General features: G+C 44.0%; 1 protein-coding gene across 1 annotated transcript in view; it reads left to right on the forward strand.

Annotated features, from left to right (window-relative positions):
- SNRPD1 (small nuclear ribonucleoprotein D1 polypeptide) overlaps nt 1-18248 on the forward strand; it is a 69663-nt gene that overhangs the window by 9616 nt on the left and 41799 nt on the right. Inside the window, exon 3 of the mRNA XM_056520229.1 lies at nt 12440-12631. Coding sequence (XP_056376204.1) covers nt 12440-12631 — 192 coding nt within the window. The remainder of the gene's footprint in view (nt 1-12439; nt 12632-18248) is intronic.

Raw genomic sequence — 18248 nt, forward strand, 5'->3', positions numbered from 1 at the left:
CGGGGCTGGTCCGGTGCTGCTGGACTGTCCGGTGAGGAGGTGGTCCGGTGGGATAGTGGTTCCGGGCTGCTATTTTCACTGGGGAGGCCTCTTCTAAGCGCTTCGGGCCTGGCCCCAGAATAATCACGTTGCCTTGACAACGACGCAGAGGTACGTTCATTGCCAACGTACTTCTGCGTCATTGTCAAGGCAACGCCTCTATTCCGAACCGGAAGCGCGGAGAAGAGGCGCCCCCGGTGAAGATAGCAGCCCGGAACCACTATCCCACCGGACCACCTCCTCTCCGGACAGTCCTGCAGCACCGGACCAGCGCCGAGCGGAGGTGAGTACTGTACAGAACTAAAGGGGGTGAGAGGGGGCTGGATGATGTCGAAGGCCGCAGTGGTCTTCAACCTGCTGACCTCCGGAGGTTTCAAAACTACAACTCCCAGCAAGCCCGGACAGCCGATGGCTGCCCGGGCTTGCTGGGAGTTGTAGTTTTGAAACCTCTGGAGGTCCGCAGGTTGAAGACCACTGAGGGCGGATTATGAAGGGGGGGGGGGGGTGTGGGATGATGACAAGGGGATGATGAAGGGGGGATGTGTGGGATGATGACAGGTGATGATGAGGGTCTGGATGATGACAGGCGGTGATGATGATGAGGATGTTAATGACGGGTCTGGATGATGACAGGGGGGATGATGTAGTTCCCACCCTAGGCTTATACTCGAGTCAATAACTTTTCCTGGGATTTTGGGTTGAAATTAGGGGTCTCGGCTTATACTCGGGTCGGCTTATACTCGAGTATATACGGTACCCTGTATGTTCACATGGGGGGGGGGCAGCAAACCTCCAGCTGTTAAACTACAACTCCCAGCATGTACTGAGACCGTGCATGCTGGGAGTTGTAGTTTTGCAACAGTTGGAGGCACACTGGTTGGAAAACCTTCAGTTAGATTCTGTTACCAAACTCAGTATTTTCCAACCAGTGTGCCTCCAGCTGTTGCAAAACTACAACTCCCAGCATGTACTGATCACCGAAGGGCATGCTGGAAGATGAAGTTATGCAACAGCTCGAGGTATGAAACTACAACTCCCAGCATGCTAAGACAGCTGTTTGCTGTTTGGGCATGCTGGGATTTGCAGTTTTGCAACATCTGGAGGCATACAGTTTAGACCACTGGACCCTCCAGCTGTTGCTAGGCAACTCACCATCGCCCGCTGCCTCCGGATGGGTAAGTTTATCTTCGGCGCCTTGTTCTCTGTCGTTTCCCTGTTCTGCCCCGCCTATTGTGTTGGGCAGGATGGGGAAAACTAAAGTTAACGGCAGTGTCACTTCGGCTATCACAGGGAGAGGATCTCTCCCTGTGATGGCCCAAAGCTGCACGGAGCTCTCATAGCCTCTGTGGCCCGTTTTATTGTCACCCGTCAGCGCGATCGGGATCCCTATGCCCGATAGCGCTGTCATCCACTTGACTCCCACCAGCGAGATCGGTTGCCAGCGCGATCGGGATCCCTATGCCCAATAGCGCTGACAACCGCTTGCCTCGCCGCCCACTGCTCTACTCCCCGTCCCCTGTTAACTCTCAGGGAACGGGGAACAGAAAGTAGAGCAGTGGGCGCAGCTAAAGTAGTGCAGCGCATGCGTGCACAGTTAAAGTAGTACTGCGCATGCGCAGCACTACGCAAATAGCATATGTAGAATGTAATTTTGCATAGTTTAGGCACCACAACTCCCAGCATGCCCAGACGGCTAAAGGCTGCCCAGGCATGCTGGGAGTTGTAGTTTTACACAGGTATAAAGTAGTTAGCGTAGCGTTAGCTCAATTTTAGCGTAGCTTTAGTTTAGTGTTAGCGCGGTTTTACAGTTTTTAGCGTAGCATAGTGTTAGCACAGTTGTAGCATATTAAGCATAGCTTAGTGTTAGCGCAGTTTTAGTGTATTTAGCGTAGTGTAAACGCAGTTTTAACGTAGCTTAGTTTTAGCGCAGTTTTAATGTATTTAGTGTAGCATTAGCACAGTTTTAGCGTATTGTTAGCGTAGTCTTAGAGTAATGAGCGCAGCGTAGTCTCAGTAGTTAGCGTACTGTTAGTCCAGTTCTAGCATAGTTGGCATAGTTGTACACGTGTGTAGTGTAGCTAGTAGAGATGAGCGAACTTACAGTAAATTCGATTCGTCATGAACTTCTCGGCTCGGCAGTTGATGACTCTTTCCTAGGACTGTATCCACATTTTCCAGCCCACTGGAGCACCTGAAAGCTGAACTAATTTATGCAGGATAAGTCATCAACTGCCGAGCTGAGAAGTTTGTGACAAATCAAATTTACTGGAAGTTCGCTCATCTCTAGTAGCTAACTTAGTTTTACAGGCAGATGAAGTGTAGTTTAGAGAGTTTAGCGTGGTGTATAGCTTAGCTTAGTCATAAAGTGAAGGGGCTACAACTCCCAGCATGCCCAGACAGCCAAAGGCTGTCCGGGCAGGATGGAAGTTGTAGTTTTGCAAAAGTAGCAGAGGCAGTTGCGCTCTGCTACGTTAATGTAGTATACGGCCACTTGTATTGGCTGGATACAGTGATCACAAGGCCACTTACCCAACTCCATTCCTGCTCCGTCACTGGACTATTAGCAGTGCATTACAGGCTTAGTAGTGGAAGCAGTTGTGTAGACGGAGTCCATCACTAAGTCAGGCCTTAGCATTAGCCCCAAAAACAGCTAGCGCTAACCCCAAATTACCCCGGTACCCAACGCCACAGGGGTACCGGGAAGAGCCGATACCAACAGGCCCAGAGCGCCAAATATGGCGCTCTTCGGCCTAGGCGGTAACAGGCTGGCGTTATTTAGGCTGGGGAGGGCCAGTAACAATGGTTCCCGCCCACCCTGGTCACGTCAGGCTGTTGCTGTTTGCTTGGTATTTGGCTGAAAATGAAAAGACTGGGAGCCACAGTTTATTTTATTTATTTTTTTGTTTATAAAAAAAAAAAAACTGTGGGTGGTTCCCTGTCTTCTCATTTTCAGCCAAATACCAAGCAAACAGCAACAGCCTGACGTTACCAGGGTGGGCGGGGACCATTGTTACTGGCCTAAATAACGCCAGCCTGTTACCGCCTAGGCCCAAGAGCACCATATTTGGCACCCTGGGCCTGTTGGTATCGGCTCTTCCCGGTACCCCTGTGGAATTGGGTACCGGGGTAATAATTTGGGGTTAACGCTAGCTGTTTTTGGGGCTAACGCTAAGCCCTGACTTGGTTATGGACTCCATCTACACGACGGCTTCCACTACTAAGCCTGTAAAGTAATAAAGAAAAAAAGCACACACAAGCTAAAACCTTTTTATTAGGAAAAACACTCCCCCACAGCCCTCGTTAACCATTTTATTAAAAGAGAAAAAAATGCAGGTCATCGTTGTAGTCCACCGATTCCGATGTAGTCCTCCGTATTCACATATCTGAAACGAGAAGAAAAACACAAATGGGTTAGTACCTGGAGAGCCTAACTTACCACCCCCGTTCCAGCTCCGTCATCTTCCTGCATTGCTAAAAGTCCAGTGACTGAGCAGGAACGGAGGTGGGTAAGTGGCCTTGTGATCACCGTATCCAGCCATCTATACAGGTGGCCGTATACTAAATTAATGTAGCAGAGCGCAACTGCCTCTGCTACTTTTGCAAAACTACAACTTCCATCCTGCCCGGACAGCCTTTGGCTGTCTGGGCATGCTGGGAGTTGTAGCCCCTTCACTTTATGGCTAAGCTAAGCTACACCCCACGCTAAACGCTCTAAACTACACTTCATCTGCCTGTAAAACTAAGTTGGCTACACTACACCCGTGTACAACTACGCCAAATATGCTAGAACTGGACTAACACTACACTACGCTAACTACTCTGAGACTACGCTGCGCTCGCTACTCTAAGACTACGCTAAATAAGCTAAAACTGTGCTAACGCTACACTACACAAAATACATTAAAACTGCGCTACGCTAAATACGCTGAAACTGCGTTTACACTACGCTAAATACACTAAAACTGCGCTAACACTAAGCTACGCTAAATACACTAAAACTGCGCTAACACTACACTATGCTAAATATGCTAAAACTGCGCTAACACTATGCTAAAAACTGTAAAATCGCGCTAACACTAAACTAAAGCTAAGCTAAAATTGAGCTAACGCTACGCTAACTACGATAAAATCGCGCTAACACTACGCTAACTACTTTATACCTGTGTAAAACTACAACTCCCAGCATGCCTGGGCAGCCTATAGCTGTCTGGGCATGCTGGGAGTTGTGGTGACTTCACTGCACTACAACTCTCAGCATACCCGGGCAGCTTTCAGCTGTGTGGGCATGCTGGGAGTTGTGGTCCCTTCGCTGTCTAATCTAAGCTAAACTACAACTCCCAGCATGCCTGGGAAGCCTTTAGCTGTCTGGGCATGCTGGGAGTTGTGCCTAAACTATGCTAAATTACAACCTACCTACGCTATTTGCGTAGTGCTGCACATGCGCAGTACTACTTTACCTGCGTACGCATGTGCAGCACTACTTTAGCTGCGCCCGCTGCTCTACTTTCTGTTCCCCGTTCCCTGAGAGTTAACAGGGGATGGGGAGTAGAGCAGCGGGCGGCGAGGCAAGCGGTTGTCATCACAATCGGGCATAGGGATCCCGATCCCGCTGGCGATCGAGCGCACTGGCGGGTGACAAAACGGGCCACAGAGGCTATGAGAGCTCTGTGCAGCTTCGGGCTATCACAGGGAGAGATCCTCTCCCTGTGATAGCCCAAGTGACTCTGCCGTGAGCTGCGATGCCTGATTAAATGTCACATGACACACGTGCGCCCCCCCTAAAATAGACGGAGTTGAGGTCCCTACCTATTGACATAGTAACTTGCCTCTATTACTTGAATGGCCTGTCTGATTATACGGATGAGGGCCCATACCGGGAGGTGGATTGAATAATAATCAATGAGAATAGGTCTAGTGTGAGGGAAGCTGGGTGATGCCAGGTGCATAGACTACTGGGACTAGGACATGGTATTCTTAGCACGTTCTTGCATGGTGGGACTGTATCCAGGGCGACCATTTGGCAAGAAAGGACTGATATGTTTGGTTACCTAGAGAGATGATTTTCTCATATGAGCAGGTGAGGTTGTTAGCTTCTATCACTTCTAGAGTATCAGGAGATTTCCAGTAGCTAAGTGACATTATTGCGCAAAGTGCACACGCAAATCCTCTATCTTTCTGTGGGAGTTGATCCATGCCTAAAAAAACAAAAGCGTGAATTGTGGGGACCACAGGTCATTGTGAAGGAACAGATCCACAAATGGCTTCCTGCAACCTATGCGGTAAGTTTCTCCTAGGGGGCAGCTCCAGAGTGTGTGAAGTGTACCCCTGCAACCACAGCCTCGCCAGCAGTGGTTAGAGACTGAAGGATAGATAAGGGCCAATCTGTCGCATGTGTAGTACCATCTCAGCATAGTTTTTACTACTGCCTCAATATGAGTGGTACACTTAAGGTATTTGTGTGCTATGGTAAAGGCGGAAGACCTTTCGTCTGTATGGAAGGATTTCCAGAGGTCCCTTTCCAAGCTTCTTAGAGTGAAACTTATGAAAGTGTGCTGTATGTTATGGAACATTTTTAGACCCTTCTTGTCGCTAGTTATGTGTTAAATCGGACACTAGGTGGCGCAGCTGTAGATACTTATAAAAATCAAATGGCGGGATGGAGTATGTGGTACAAAGCAAATGGAATGGTTGGAGACAATCGGGGCCCATAAAGTCATTGAGTGTATGTATGCCTCGAATTTTCCAGGAGCTAGTCAGTGTCAGGGAGAAGTGCCTGCATGAAGGTGGTCAAGGGCAGAGAAGATTTCGATGGAGGAACGTCAGCAATTTGATGAAATTTGGAACAAACAGCCAGAGGCAGACACACCTGGTCCCAGTGTGGTGGGTGTAGGCAAGCACCAAAACGGCAGTTGCAATAGATCCGGAAGGGAGAATGGTCAGGCCATGGTTCCCTCGAGGTGGATCTAGGGTGAAGAGTTAGAAAGTTTCAACCATCCCTTTAGTGTGGAAACAATATAAAAATGATTAAAGTCCGGGAGTGCCAGACCTCCCAGTGATTTGTGTTTTAGAAAGTATGGAGCGGGCAATTCTGAGAGGGTGGCCCAGACAAACTTGGTGAGCAAAGTATGAGCCTGCGCAAAGAATCTATCGGAGTAGAATTGGTAGGGTACGGAATAGGTACAGGAATTTTGGCAATAAGAGCATTTTAAAGGTGGCGATTCTACCAGTCCATGAGATGTCGTGTCAGGTCAGTCTGTCTGGGTAAGGAGAGGAGCATAGTTACATTTGTATAATTGGGAGTGAGTGGGTTAGTCGTGCCGAAATATTTAATCCCCTGCAATTGCCAGTCGAATGGATATTCGTTCTTTAGTTTAGAGCTAAGATTGGGTGGGACGTTTATAGGGAGGGCTTGGATCTCGGAGTTCAAATTATAAGAGGGAGCCATATAATGTGATAAGATACATTCTCGCTCTCAGGGTCTGAGTGTGTCAAACTCGTCATCCGCATATAAATCTATAGCTGTACCACCCACCACAACTCCTTTTATGATGTTCTCTCTGATAGCTTGGGCCAGTGGCTCCATTGCAAGGATAAAAATCGGGGGTCTGGGCAGCCCTCTCTTGTACCGTTCGTTAGGAGGAACTCCGAAGAGTGCTCCGTTAACATGTCTTGGCTGAGGAGTTGGTGTAGAGAGCGCCTATAGTGGTGAGCAGAGGGCCCCCAAAACCCAGACGTTGGGAGTACCGAGAAGGCGAACGACCAGCGAAGGCGGTCTAACGCCTTCTCGGTGTCCAAGGCCAGCGCCAGCAGTGGTGTGTCACTGGACTCTGCATGGTGTAGTATGAGTCTATGGCTCTATAAAAAAAAGTTACGTTTTCATAGTACTCCCGGAATCCATCAGAAATGGCAGTAGGAGTGTATAGCTTAAGGTTAGTGCGGGGGTGGAATAAGTGTGGTGTTGAGCTTTAAGGCAGGGGCCAGGAGTTTACCTGCCTTGTTACTCTGGGCATAAGTGGCCTTACATTTCCAGAGTGACTTTTCATATGAGGTCTTGTCTGAGGTCCTTTTTTAATTCCTGAGCTAATACCATGGAGGGGCATTGTTATCTCATTCAGCGTGCCACAAGTTTGTGAGTGTCATTTATTCGTGCTTCCCTCTGTTTTTTCAGGATAGCTCCCTGCTTTATAAATGATCCCCCTAAGGACAGCTTTATGGGCATTCCAAAGGGTGTCAGTTTGTGTCTCAGGGGAAACATTAGTAAGAAAAGTCAGTTAAGTATTGTTCTATGCAGGAGTGGGAAACAGGGTGGGAGAAGAGGAAAGGATTGCTGCACCACAAGTATGTTGGGGGGGGGGGGGGGGTACAGTCGTTCGTTAAGGGAGAGGGTGATAGATGCGTGGTCGGACCACTGGATGGTTTCTATTGTGCTGGCAATCGCTAAGGGTAGAACTGTTCTATCGACTAGAAACATATCTATACGGCAGTATACATTGTGCACCCCTGAGTGGAACATGTAGTCCCTCCCGAGGGTGTTAGGCATGCCATACATCGTAAATGTCCTCTCCATATAAAGTCAGCTAGCGAGATGTGGTGTCTACAGTAGGGTCGACTGTGATGTTGCAATCTCCACACATGACCAGTTTACCCTGGCGCAGTTGGCGAATCTTCCTCATAAGGGAGCGGAAAAACCACAGTTGGGAAGTGTTAGGTGCGTACATGGATACTAGTGTATAGGTGTCATTATTGAGAATGCACACTTAAGATGATAGATCTGCCCATAGGGTCACACAAACTATCAACAGGGATGTGGAAATCCTATCGCCCGACGCCCGGAACAAGTAGTTCCGGGCAGGTGAATTTTTCGTAGATTTAGCCCTGTATCGGGCTAGCAGGGACAGACCGACTTCCCCCTTATTTTTCTTAATGCCGGTGTGAGGCACAGGAGCTTCTCAGAGAACCCCCAACCCCCCCCCCCCCCCCCCCGCCTGTCTTTGCACTGCACGGGCTTCTCCCAGCTACAATGTCGGTCTGTCCTCCTTCACACACAGATATCCTCCCCAGCCCTGTGCAGTGCAGCCTGTCCTCCTTCACACATAGCAGTCATTATGGAGGTCAGGAGCTGTGCAGTGCGTCCTCTCCCCCCTCCTGCTCTGTGTTTTTCCCGTGCAAACTTGCAGCCTCTCCATGGTAGATGAGGTCCTGTGGAGACAGAGCAGGGGGAGGGGGATGGAGCTGTGTGTGGGGGAGGGGAGGAGCTGTGTCCCGAGCTGTGTTCGTCCTCGCTCCCCCCTGCTTCTTGTGTAATGTAGAGCGGGGGGTGTGAAGCTCAGGTGAGGAGGCAGAGCATGCAGGTGGCGGGAAGGGTGGTTGTATATGTATGTAATGTATAATTAGGGGGGGTATATCAGTGGCGGGTGTATGTATGTGTGCATATGTATGGTGTGAGTGTAATGTGTGTGTGTGATGTCTGTGTATAGATGTATGTATGGTGTATGATGGGGGGGCAGCAGCGGGTGTATGTATGATGTGTGCATATAATGTATGGTTTAAGTGTGTGTGTGTGTGTGTGTGTGTGTGTGTGTAATGTATGATGGGCGGGCAGCGGCGGATGTATGTGTGTATGTAATGTATAATATAGGGGGCAGTGGCCGGTGTATGCATGTATGTTTTGTACAGGGGCGGACTGACAAGTGCTGCTGCCAGTTATGCAAATTTTTATTTAAGTGGTTTCTGGCCACCCGCACTAAATTGCACCACCAGAATCCCACCCCCTTCATACTCACCCGCCGACCAAGAGCCCTATGGATGCTTGCAAACACGCCCGAACTAAAACTAAAACTCCCAGCATGTTGCACCATAACCTGAACTGTAGAACTATAAAGTGTAAACTGCTGGGAGTTGTATTTTTGGTTCGGGTCAGCTGCAGAGCCATAGGCTGTATCAGGGCATGCTGGGTGTTGTAGTTACTAACTGTAATTCCCAGTATTCCTTGACACAGCCTATGGCTCTGCAGCTGACACAAACCAAAACTACAACTCCCAGCACGTTACAAAATAACCTTAACTGTACTACTGTACAATGCAACATGCTGCAACACCCACACAACCATAGGCTGCATCAGGGCATGCTGGGTGTTGTAGTTATCTAGTAACTAAATGCAACTTTCAGCATTTTCTGACACATAAATTAGTGTAAATAAAATGCACCATAGAAACCGGAGAAGCAGAACCCCCCCCAGTAACACAGCGGAGTTCAATGTTTTCCAATCAAAAGACTCCATATATAAGTCCCTATGAAGACTGAAAAATAGTGATTAAGATATGCGACCGCTCTCCCCGCTATTAAACCATTAGATCACCTCTGTCTAAGTTGACAGCAGTCTAAAGGGATCTTATATGCATCCCTGGTGGTCTAGTGGGGTGGATCGTATTATTTTGGTTGAAATTATTTCATCTACCAGGACAAGTGGATTTTCTTGAGGGACAAGTAGATTTTTTTCCGCTTTAGTCCCTTGGACAAGTAGGTATTTTTTTTTTTTTTTTTTATTTCCACACCCTTGATCAATAAGTGAAAATGCCACAATCGCTAGCCCCTAGCTTTAAGGTAATAGGAGTGGAACATAGTTGGGAAAGACTTGTGGGTTAGTCTAAAGGAGTCTGAGGGCAACAAATGTGTCTCTTGTACACATAGAATGTCAGCGTGCAAATATCTTGCCTTCCTCCACAAATGGGCACGTCATATGGGACTGTTAAGGCCATTAGCATTGATGTAACTAGATGCAAAACCATAATATAGCAATAAAAAAACTTCAAATACCATTGGTATGCATGCTGTTTATCTGAAGAGGAATCGTTTCCCAGCGAGGACGAGCCTCTTCGACAGACATAGGCAGGGTGCAGATGGACAAGAATATGCAGGACAGGAACAAAATCAAACCTAAACTGTAAAACAAACTAGAGAAGACTTGTAACGATATGCAGTAAATACATAATGAAGCAAAGAAAGATGGTATACCATCTTTCTCAGTGGGGTCAGAGTTCATTCTGAAGCCGTGTGCTGCAGACAGCTATCCAGCTGTGGCAAAATATAGGCATCCCAAAAGGAACAGTCCTGAAATGGATCCAGCTTGTCAACGAGCCTTGTTCCAGTCTCCCCTAAGCTTGTTCAGCTGGGGTGCAGATGATGTAGGCATGGGGATATTCCAGAGGGTAAGAAGTCTGGTCCCTTCAACAGATTTAATCATGTGAAGTTCGTTTTTGTGATTAACCAAATTGCGAACTGGGAATCCCCATCTGTTTCTTCAGAGGGGCCTAGGTCATTACTTCTCCCTTTTTTTTTTTTTGGTCTCCAAACCAAACGGGAAATTCCGTACAACTATAAATCTGAAACCCTTGAACAAATTTGTGGTTTACAAAAAATTCAAGATGGAATCTGTAAAATCTGCAGTTCAGTTGATAGAGGGGGCAGTGAGGGTGACTATCTACGAGATGCTTATTACCATATTTCCATCCATTCAAATTCCCCAAAAATACTTGAGCTTTGCCATCTGGTGGGGGTCCAGGGTCTGCCACTTTCAGTTTGTCGGTCTCCCATTCGGCCTTTCATCTGCGCCTCGAATTTTCACCAAGGTCTTTGCAGAGGTGCTTGCCCTTCTCAGGAAGGAGTCGATTATAATTATCCCTTATCTAGACGACATTCTGATAGTGGAGATAGAGTTTGCTAAAAAAAAAACCTGGGAGGCTGCTTCTTCCTTGTTAAAGCCTAGTATAGTGTCTATTTGCATGGCCAAAACTTTAGGAGTCTGGTTATACCAACAGGAATACAATCTCCAATCTGACACCCCTAAAGACCAAATGTTGATGTCCTTACCTCTTCTTAAAATGGCTTCCAATTTTTTTATCTGATGCCTCTGCAGAATTCGCTATCACTCCCCCTCCGGTAGGCTTGCATTGAGGGGCGGAGCATGACTTCACACAGGGGCGGAGGCGTGACGTCGCACACCGCCGGCCCTGATGTCACCCGTAATCAGACCCGGAACGAACACTCTCCGGGGACTGATTACAAACGGGTGCCGCGTGCATGATCACGGGCGTCTCCGGCTGCGGGACTCCCGCGATCAGGCATCTTATCCCCTATCCTTTGGATAGGGGATAAGATGTGTAAGCACCGGAGAACCCCTTTAAGGGAATATGAAAACAAAAAACAGAATTGTTTATAGCTGGAAACTGGAGGTGTGGCCACACTAAATGCATAACATGGATCTCACCAAAAATGTAGTTTCATGCCACACAGGGAAAAGCTACCCCATGAGAGAATACTTGCATTGTAATACTAAGTCATTAGTGTACATGGCTACCTGTGTGACATGTAATGTGCAGTATACAGGTTGCACAAGTAATTCTCTCAAAACCCGCTTCAGAAAACACCTTGCAGATGTCAAGGGTAACTGAGTGGGCATATCTATGCTGTCGAAACACTTCAGTGACAACCATGTGGGAGACATCAGGTCCTTTAAAAGTATCAGGTGCAGAAAAAGTGAGATTAAGACCCAGAGGAGACCTGAGGGAGGAGACTTTATAATAGGGAAACCTATTTGTGGTTTGTTTGGGAAACCAGGTACCCCCAAGGCCTCAATGAAAGGTAATTGTAACATGCTCATGATGTGTAGATGATACATGATAGCAGTTTCAGGATAAGACCGAATGTCCAACCATCCATATAAGTTATATAAACAAATATAATGCTAATATTCCAAATAATTAAGGAACAAAAATAGTTTATTTTTTTTAATTTTTTTTCTCAAGATGTCTGATGCCATGTACTGCACATTACATATATTTTTTAGTATATCATTACTATATAGTGTTGCAGTGCATAAATGTTTTAGTTAAAAATCAAAGTTTATATGTGGTTTTTGTCCTGCTGCCCATAAGTGTGAACTAAGGTCTAAGACATGTAAATGTATATAATTCCCTCTAGGTTTTCCATTTGCCTTGAATTTATACAAATGATGTAAGGAGTCATGTGACTCCACATCTATGTATTTTAATGGCATGGTTTGTCATTCTACAATTAAGCCCCAGAGAGGGTGAAATGGTCAGCAAGATTTCTGTATGTGACTTTGGTCCTATAATTCAATAAAGCAAGCTGTGTTTTACCCACATTCCTGGAGTGCTGGACACTTTCTTACACAGCTTACTTTTACTATGTACATGATGTACACCTAAAATTTCAGAATTATTGTGATTGGCTAAACGTTACCAGAGTTTTTTTTCTAATAGGATATCCCGATTTGAAGGGAAAAAAAAAAACGGGTTTGGTCTTTAAGGGCGTACATGCTTAATTATATTGAACCTTTTAAGTTTACATGTTTAAACTGTAATTATTGTTTATGTCCTAGGTGTCGATGTCAGTATGAATACACATCTAAAGGCTGTCAAAATGACTGTTAAAAACAGAGAACCGGTCCAGTTGGAGACACTAAGTATTCGAGGCAATAATATTCGTTACTTCATTCTACCAGACAGTTTGCCACTTGACACCTTACTTGTCGATGTTGAACCGAAAGTTAAATCAAAAAAGAGAGAGGCTGGTAAGTTTTCAGAGAAAAGACTTTCATTGATGTATCATTATCCAAAGGATAGATGTCTGAACGCGGAGGTCCCATCGCTGGAACACCCGTGACTTCTTCTGCAGCACCCCAGTCACCCCAGGTGTACAGAGCGAACTTCACTCTGTCGGATGACTAGTGATGCAGCGCCAAAGGCCCTTGACATCTTGCTCTGTGAATGACTTCAGACAAAACTTGCTAGTTTTGTACAACCTTGCACACAAGCAGAAGAGATTGTATGTCTGAGGTTTACATAAAGATAAGGGAATATAGTTATTAAAACCTGTGTAGAGGAAGAGTGGTTCTGTTGCACACAGCAACCAATCAGTTTTCTACTTTGTTTCTTTCGTTTTTCAGAAGAAGAAAAATCTGGTTGCTATTGGCAACTGTTCCTCTATTCCTCTACACATGTTTTGAGATCACTCCCCCAGGGTTCCCGGCAAATACTGGCTATTTCCTAATCTTTAGCTTGGCAATGGCAGACAACAAAAGGCAGAGTAAATCTGCTTTAACATGAAAAGGCAAGCTTGACAATTATAGATAGATTTAGATATATAACAAGTGTCTAAATTTACATGCCCTACAATTAAAACACTAATTGAGATGGGAGTACATCTTTTTAGTTTGCTTATAAAACAATTTAACAAATCAGCATTCTTAGCTAGCAAGCGAACATTCCTAGTCACCTTTTTCCAAACTTTACGTATTTCCCCAAGTAATCTCCGGAACGAGACCCCAGCTCGTCTACAGACCTATATAAGGGTTTCTTTGTCTGACCAATTGTAAGGGAAAAATGAAATGAGTGATTACATAGTACATGTATGGCAAAAAAAAAAAAAAAATTATTTAAGGAGAAATTGAAAAGAGAACTGCAACTTTGCAATTTTTGGGGGTTTGTTTTTACACAGTGCACTTCATAGTAAAAGTTTAATTTAATTTTTATTTTTTTCTCCTATGGTCAATATCCATAGGAGAACAATGATACCCAATTTTTTTTCTACTAAATTTTTTATTTTATTTTACAATCAGTATGCTCAAAAATGTAGCCAGCATAGATAGTTCATGGCACGACAGGTGGATGTAATCTTTCCAGCTTGATCCTTGCCACTTACTGTTTGACAACTGATACAATGTACAGGGTGCATTGTTAAGACAAGGGTCATAAAGCATTGCAGCCTTTTGCATATTTATTTAAGGTTATTTTCATATCCAGATCAACAAAATAGTGTCAAACGTCAAGAGAGGGGTGGTGTGGGTGCAGGGGTGTGGCTGGGGCAACAGCATGTTTCACTTCCTCAGGCCTCTGCCTGTCCATTTTTGTAAGTGCTCTTTATACTCTGTAAGTGAGGTTAAAATTACTAAAACTGATGTCGAAATATTAATACAATACATAGAATAGAACAATGGTGTCATGCTAATTCATAAGAATAGGAGTCCTGCCATTATGTTAAGTCTACTAATCCATATAGTCTCTGCTGAGACAATCAAACATCTTGACAGGTCCTTCCTTTATGCCAGTTAATGCGCTCAATCCCAGCAAACCAAAATTCTCTAGGGTCCCCCCTATGCATGAAGCACATGGTTCATAAAGAGGTAGCTCCGATTAAATTAATGAATTGATTGACGTTTATTTCATAACTTCCTAATCCGAGATGGTTTCTTCCTGCTGAATTCAAATGACATACAGAATAGAAAAGTTGAATATCAATGTCAGTTATCTACTCTGGGATTTAGGCTAGTGTAGGGCTTTTTCTAAAAGGGATGAATTTTCTATGAATAAATAGAAGCGAAAAATATACTTTCACCCCCTCCTCCAATAGATGAAAAGAGAGCCAGTCTTTGAGTAAATTTGTGCAGAGGGGTCTAATTGAAGAACAAATGGCTGAATGCCTTTTACCTATATTGCCTAAACCTGCAAATTGGTATATTGTACCCAAGGTCCATAAGGCACTGAGCTGACCCCTATGTAGAGTGGCTTTTATCTTTTTTTTATTTTTTATTTTTCTAAAAATACTGGAGTTGATAGAAGTATTGGATACATTTGATTGGTAGTCATATCATCTGTGTGTATGGTAGTCACATCAGTGTGTGTATGGAGATCAGGGCTAGTCACATGACATCACAGCTAATCATTAATTATAACTGTATATTTTGTGTGATTAAATTTGCCATAAGTGAGAGAGAGAGATAGAGAGGTAGATATATGTAGATATATATAGATATAATCATATCTCATGGCTACTAGATTTATCATTATGATATATAATAATCCTGAATTATCTTATCAGGCAACTCAAATTACATGATTGGACATCCCACACATTATTTAGACAATTGAACACAGCATTTAGCTACTTGGCTGTATACATAATTATAATGCCACTATCAGATATATACAGTGGGGTAATTTTCATCATAGGTATACCTCAACTATGAGAAATATGAGGAAAAAAAATCCATAAAATCATTGTCTGATTTTTAAAGAATTTATTTGCAAATGATGGTGGAAAATAAGTATTTGGTCAATAACAAAATTTCATCTCAATACTTTGTCATTGCCAACAAATGGTATATAACAGAGGTCACACTTTATCTGTAAGTCTTCACAAGACTTTTGGCCCATTCCTCCATGCAGATCTCCTCTAGAGCAGTGATGTTTTGGGGCTGTTGCTGGGCAACATGGACTTTTAACTCCCAAAGGTTTTCTATGGGGTTGAGATCTGGAGACAGACTAGGCCACTCCAGGACCTTGAAATGCTTCCTACAAAACCACTCCTTCGTTGCCCAGGTGGTGTTTGGTATCATTGTCATGCTGAAAGACCCAGCTACATTTCATCTTTAATGCCCAAACACACCACCTGGCTTTGTAGGAAGCATTTCAAGGTCCTAGAGTGGCCTAGTCAGTCTCCAGGTCTCAACCCCATAGAAAACCTTTGGCAGGAGTTAAAAGGTCAATGTTATCCAGCGACAGCCGCAAAACATCTAGAGGAGATCTGCATCGTTTTCGCTCAAAATCTCATGATACATGGCCCCATTCATTCTTTACTTTACACGGATCAGTCGTCCAGGTCCCTTGGCAGAAAAACAGCCCCAAAGCATGTTTTCACTCCCATGCTTCATGTAGGTACTGTTTGGATGCAACTCTGCATTCTTTCTCCTCCAAACACAAGTTGTTCTTACCAGAAAGTTCTACTTTGGTTTCATCTGACCATATGACATTCTCCCAATCCTCTTCTGGATCTCTAGAAAACTTCACACAGGCCTGGACATGTACTGGCTTAACCCCTTAAGGACACATGACGTTCTCGTACGTCTCCATTTCCGAGTCCTTAAGGACACATGACGTATGAGAACGTCATGTGTTTTACCGGCCCCCTGCAACCATCTGGAGCAGAGCCGGTGCCCGATGCCTGCTGAAATCGTTCCCCCCCCCCATGTCGGCGATGGGCGCAGATCGCTGGACAATTCAGCCAGAGCCAGCAGGGGTGAGGTGGCACTGGTGCCACCTCACGATCGCCCTGATTCGTCGGCCGGATTACCGGCCGACCAATCAGGGCGCCTGCTGCGGGTGTCACTCCCGCAACCCGCTCCGCCCCTCTTCCGGAGGATGTGAGCGGGACGTGCACCCCGGGTGCTGGGGACCCCGATCCCCCGGCGTTCCTGTTGGGATCGGCGCCCCAGGAGCGACGGCGGGACTGACCTGCGCGGCGGCGGCGTGGAGCAGCAGGTGACGGCCTCCTGCTGTTGCTTAGCAACAGCTCCCAGCATGCAAAAAGGGCATGCTGGGAGCTGTAGTTATGCAACAGCAGGAGGCAGACCACCACAACTCCCAGCATTCCCTTATGGGCATGCTGGAACTTTTAGTTTTGCAACAGCTGGAGGCACATTTTTCTATGGAAAAGTGTACCTTCAGCTGTTGTATAACTAAAACTCCCAGCTTGCACAATCAGCTAAAGTGCATGCTGGGAGTTATAGTTATGCAACCACCAGATGCACCACTACAACTCCCAGCATGCCCGTTGGCTGTCGGTGACTGAGAGTTGTAGTTTTGCAACAGCTGAAGGCACACTGAGTTAAGTAGCAAACCAGTGTGTCTCCAGCTGTTGCATAACTACAAGACCCAGCATGCCCTTCCGCTTTCCGTACATGCTGGGGGTTGTAGCTTTTGCAACAGCTGAAGGCACACTGGTTGCAAAACACGGAGTTTGTTACCAAACTCGGTGTTTCACAAACAGTGTGCCTCCAGCAGTTGCAAAACTACAACTCCCAGTATGCACTGAGACCGTACATGCTGGGAGTTGTAGTTTTGCAGCAGCTGGATGTCCGTTCCCCCCCCCCCCCCCCCCCCCAATGTGAACGTACAGGGTACACTCACATGGGCAGAGGATTACAGTAAGTATCAGGCTGCAAGTTTGAGCTGCGGCAAATTTTCTGCTGCTTCTCAAACTGCCAGCGAGAAACTACTGTGAACCCCCGCCCTTGCGACTGTACCCTAAAAACACTACACTACACTACACTAACACAAAATAAAATAAAAAGTAAAAAACACTACATATACACATACCCCTATACAACCCCCCTCCCCTCCCCAATAAAAATGAAAAACATCTGGTACACCACTGTTTCCAGAACGGAGCCTCCAGCTGTTGCAAAACTACTCCCAGTATTGCCAGATAGCCACTGACTGTCTAGGCATGCTGGGAGTTTTACAACAGCTGGAGGCACCCTGTTTGGGAGTCACTGGTGTAGAATACCCCTATGCAAGTCCCTAATTTAGGCCTCAAATGCGCATGGCGCTCTCACTTTGGAGCCCTGTCGTATTTTAAGGCAACAGTTTAGGGTCACATATGGGGTATTGCTGTACTCGGGAGAAATTGTGTTACAAATTTTGGGGGGTATTTTCTGCTATTACCCTTTTTAAAATTGTAAAAATTTGGGGAAACCAAGCATTTTAGGTAAAAAAAAAAAAAAAATATATATATATATATATATATATATATATATATATATATATATATATATATATATATATATATATATATATATATATATATATATATATATATATATATATATATATATATATATATATATATATATATATATAATATAATATAATATAATATAATATAATATAATATAATATAATATAATATAATATATAATATATAATATAATATATATAATATAATATATAATATATAATATAATATAATATAATATATAATATATAATATATAATATATAATATATAATATATAATATATAATATATAATATATAATATATAATATATAATATATAATATATAATATATAATATATAATATATAATATATAATATATAATATATAATATATAATATAATATAATATAATATAATATAATATAATATATAATATATAATATATAATATAATATATAATATATAATATAATATATAATATAATATATAATATAATATAATATAATATAATATAATATAATATAATATAATATATAATATAATATAATATAATATAATATAATATATAATATAATATAATATAATATATAATATAATATAATATAATATAATATAATATAATATAATATAATATA

The sequence above is a fragment of the Hyla sarda genome, chromosome 5, assembly GCF_029499605.1.
Source record: "Hyla sarda isolate aHylSar1 chromosome 5, aHylSar1.hap1, whole genome shotgun sequence".
NCBI classification, from domain to species: domain Eukaryota; kingdom Metazoa; phylum Chordata; class Amphibia; order Anura; family Hylidae; genus Hyla; species Hyla sarda.